A 1,341-nucleotide genomic window follows, 5' to 3' on the forward strand; every position below is an offset into this window, starting at 1 on the left:
GTAGTCCAGAATGATGGGCAAAAGGAATAGTAATGGTAGTAGAATATGACGAGATGCCTCCAAAGCAAGTAGGACCATCGATAAAAGGATCCATCCAGATGGAGGGGGAGGTGTACTCTTCATCATTTGTTCATGGTGTGGTAGGTGTGATCTATCCTTAGTGACACGACAAACAGATTGCCAAAACTCCTCAAGGGTAATCGATGAGAACCTCAGGGAGGGTCCAACAGCAGAGGGATGAGACGGTGACCTACGGGTCTCAACTCTACTCGGCATTCAAAACTAACATCACAGAAGAAACGATTGACCACAAGCTCGACCCTATGATATAACTTTTCAGAAAATTTTTCAGAGGGAATATAACAGTAAAAAAGAGTTGTTAGCGTCATCATCAGGAACTCACGACTGATTATGATGTTTACTCTGGTAAGACAGAGTATATTTTCACATCCTTCTGTGTGTTGTCATCTTCATCTTCTTCTTGTAAGAGTAAAGTGCTATTATTGGAAACAACATCAGCAAAGGCCACAACAGTATCCGATATCCACTTAAAGCCTTGTTGCCATGGTAACCACCCTTGAGGCCATCCTAAATGCCCACCAGATGGAGTTACTAGTGTATAGAGATATTTGGATGCATTAGGAGGTAACTTGGCAGCAGCATCAACATGTATAACAGGATCATCACGAGCATGTACAAGTAAAGTTGGTATTGCAATATTACGAGCTCCTTCACTAGATATTTCACTAGCTGCACTCAAGGAATGACGATAATCATCAGCATTATCAAAGCCATGCAGAGGTGCCATGATATCAGCATCAACATCAACTAGATCCATAGGTTTCCGATACCAATCAGGGTTTGATGGAGTAAAGCCTGAGCGACGTATAAGAGGACCTAATTGGCATTGTTTAAGCTCAAACGCCATTATAGGCTGCCATAGCTCTCGAGCTACTGCATAATCTACTTTATCATACATACGTATACACCCTGATATCGATACACAACCAGATAGTTTACCCTTCAGTTTATGGCCATATTTAGCAACAACATTAGTCGCTACAATACCACCCATACTGTACCCTACGAGGGTAATAGGTAGGGTATTACCAATAGCATTACGAATAACCTCGATAGTACGATATACATCACTAATACGACCAACAGAGAATTCATTCTCTGGACCACCTTGAACAGGAGTACCACACGCTCCTCGATTTATCATACAACATACTGCATAACCCTCTTGTACTGATCTCCAATAAAGATCCTGAACATATCTAGCCTTAGATCCACCATTAAGCCATGCAGTACTAATAATATACCCTTAACGTCTCTAGA

At 41.5% G+C, this 1,341-nt stretch overlaps 1 protein-coding gene across 1 annotated transcript; it reads right to left on the reverse strand.

Moving 5' to 3' along the window:
* Window positions 1–448: 448 nt before the first annotated feature.
* Window positions 449–746, reverse strand: Pmar_PMAR010326 (hypothetical protein; the record flags this gene model as incomplete). Its single annotated transcript, XM_002764422.1, has 1 exon — window positions 449–746. A coding segment is annotated over one exon (298 nt), but the record flags the coding sequence as incomplete, so codon positions are not given.
* Window positions 747–1,341: the final 595 nt, after the last annotated feature.

Source organism: Perkinsus marinus, assembly GCF_000006405.1.
Source record: "Perkinsus marinus ATCC 50983 genomic scaffold scf_1104296977368, whole genome shotgun sequence".
NCBI lineage: Eukaryota > Perkinsozoa > Perkinsida > Perkinsidae > Perkinsus > Perkinsus marinus.